This window comes from Capsicum annuum, chromosome 7 (genome assembly GCF_002878395.1).
Source record: "Capsicum annuum cultivar UCD-10X-F1 chromosome 7, UCD10Xv1.1, whole genome shotgun sequence".
NCBI classification, from domain to species: Eukaryota; Viridiplantae; Streptophyta; class Magnoliopsida; order Solanales; family Solanaceae; genus Capsicum; species Capsicum annuum.
Window position 1 is genome coordinate 224595965 of NC_061117.1, and position 2279 is coordinate 224598243.

General features: G+C 33.5%; 1 protein-coding gene across 1 annotated transcript; it reads left to right on the forward strand.

Moving 5' to 3' along the window:
• The first annotated feature begins 321 nt into the window (after nucleotides 1-321).
• Nucleotides 322-633, forward strand: LOC107878769 (putative lipid-transfer protein DIR1). Its single transcript, XM_016725888.2, has one exon. It carries the CDS (start codon nucleotides 322-324, stop codon nucleotides 631-633), a length of 312 nt encoding a protein of 103 aa, XP_016581374.1.
• Nucleotides 634-2279: the final 1646 nt, after the last annotated feature.

Here is a 2279-nt window from a genome sequence, read left to right on the forward strand (position 1 = left end):
GAGCATAAAATCATATTTAAAAAAGATTTTTCAAAAGTCTATAAGGGACAGTGTAACTTGAGAATCCAAAGTTGAGGGCAGTGTAACTTGAAAATCCAAGTTAAGGGCACTAAAGCTCCCGCTATTGGATTATTAAATAGCCTAATGATCTGTTTAGTAGAAAAGATCAAAAATCCGTGAACCCTGAAATCACATGCTGAGTTCACAAGAGTTACAGTTCTCATAATAAACAAAATCCAAATCTTGTCACTTTCCAACTCTTTGTTGCTGATATAACACAAGCAGCAAAGTGCACTTTCAGTGTATCAACTAGCAAAAGAAATGGCCAAATCAGACAACATGACCTTGTTGCTTTTTGCACTGATCATGACATTACAAATTGCAACATCAAATGCTGCAGGAACATCAACAACTATTTGCAAGGTGACTATCAATGACCTTGCACAATGTCTACCAGCAGTGATGGGCAAGAAACCTCCACCACCAACACCGGCTTGCTGCGCAGCGCTACGCAAGGCTGATCTACCGTGTATGTGCAAACAGAAATCCCAGTTGGGACAATTTGGGATCAGTCCTGCAGCTGCTATGAAACTGCCTAAGCAATGTAGGGTTAATGTCCCTCGTGGATGTTAAATCCTTGAGCCGAGGGTCTATTGAAAACAACTGTTCTACCTCTGAGGTAGAGGTATGGCCTGCTTATGTACATTACCCTCCCAGTCCTCCGACCCCATTTTGTGGGATTATACTGGGTATGTTATCGTTGTTGTTGTTGACATTCTATATGTTGTGTGCTTGTAATTTCTGTTCTATCAGAATTTAAATAAACTTTCTTATGGAGTAGTTGTTGTTCCATTACCAGCTACAATAACTATGCCTCGATCCCAAGCAAGTTGGGAATATCGATTATAGACTGTATGATTCTCGCTGTCAGCTATAGTTATAGTCCGTGTTGAGTTTCCACTTATGTTATTTCGGAATGGGATAGTCATTTTTATATAGTCTTGAACAATAATCACCACGTCAAGAGCTCGTTTCTGTAGTCAAATTAGGTTCAAGGTCCATTTTATTATCGGTTTCAATCCAATATTACAGTGTGTTGTATAGTGAGGAAAAATCATAAAAATGTACGTTGCATAATGGGATGATTCACTATAAATTGACTAGTTTTATGCTGGCTGTCCAATTACTACATGCATCTCCTTTATTTGTGGGATTTTTGTAATATGTTTAGGGAGTTGGATTTTTTATAATATTGAAAACATAAGTTGTGTAATTTTTAGTTATTATAAAGACCGGCAATATAAGCAAGTAAATTTTACATATATACCGACATGTTTACCATTAATTACTAAAAATCCCAACATTTTTCAAAATCTCCTAAAATCCCAACATTTAATCTCTGATGATACAAGTTAATTACATTAGATACATACTGTTGATACATACATTAGATACATGTAGGGTTAACTTGTATCTCAAAAATAGTAAAAAATATGAAATGTTGGGATTTAAGTAATTTTTAAGAAGTGGGGGATTTTTAGAAGTTTAGATAATTATGTTGTGGTTTTAGGTAATTTTTGCTATAAGGAAACTCGTATATTATTGACATTGAATTGTTATTCAAATGGAAGCCCACCTCATCTTGGGCCCAATGGGCTTTATGTGGAGTTGTCTATGAAAAATTGATGTCCAAAAGTAGCAAAGTGAGAAGTTGAAAAGCCTCTTTGAAAAATGATAAAACTAGAACATATATTATTGGCTGATTTACAAAAATATCCCTTTTATAGATTTTGTTCTAATGTTCAAAAGGTCTATAAATATATATAGCTCGTGAAATCTGAAATATTAGGTTATCGTCTAACGTCTACAAAATTTCAGATGCTCATTTAATGTTTTCTAATGAGATTCTTACATCATTGCTAAAAGGTTGACAAACTGCAGAAGAAATGAAAACTGAGTCATCTATTAAATAATCGTCTCTTAAAGAGATACCTAACGAAATTCTTCTCATATTAATTTAGCCATACATTTAAAACTTAGACTTCACAAGGACTATTTCAAAATCAAGAAGTCAGGTCTTATTTCAAACTATATTGCAAGTATTAAATATTGATTTCAACATCAACTTAATATTTCTTTGTAATTAAATTAGTGAATATGACGTGACAAAGGGAAAAAAACAAGAAAAACAACAATACTGAGAAGTAATTGACAAAATAACAAAAAAATTGCAAAAGCTAAAATTGAATGTGTAATAAATTACATCACCGTGCAAACAA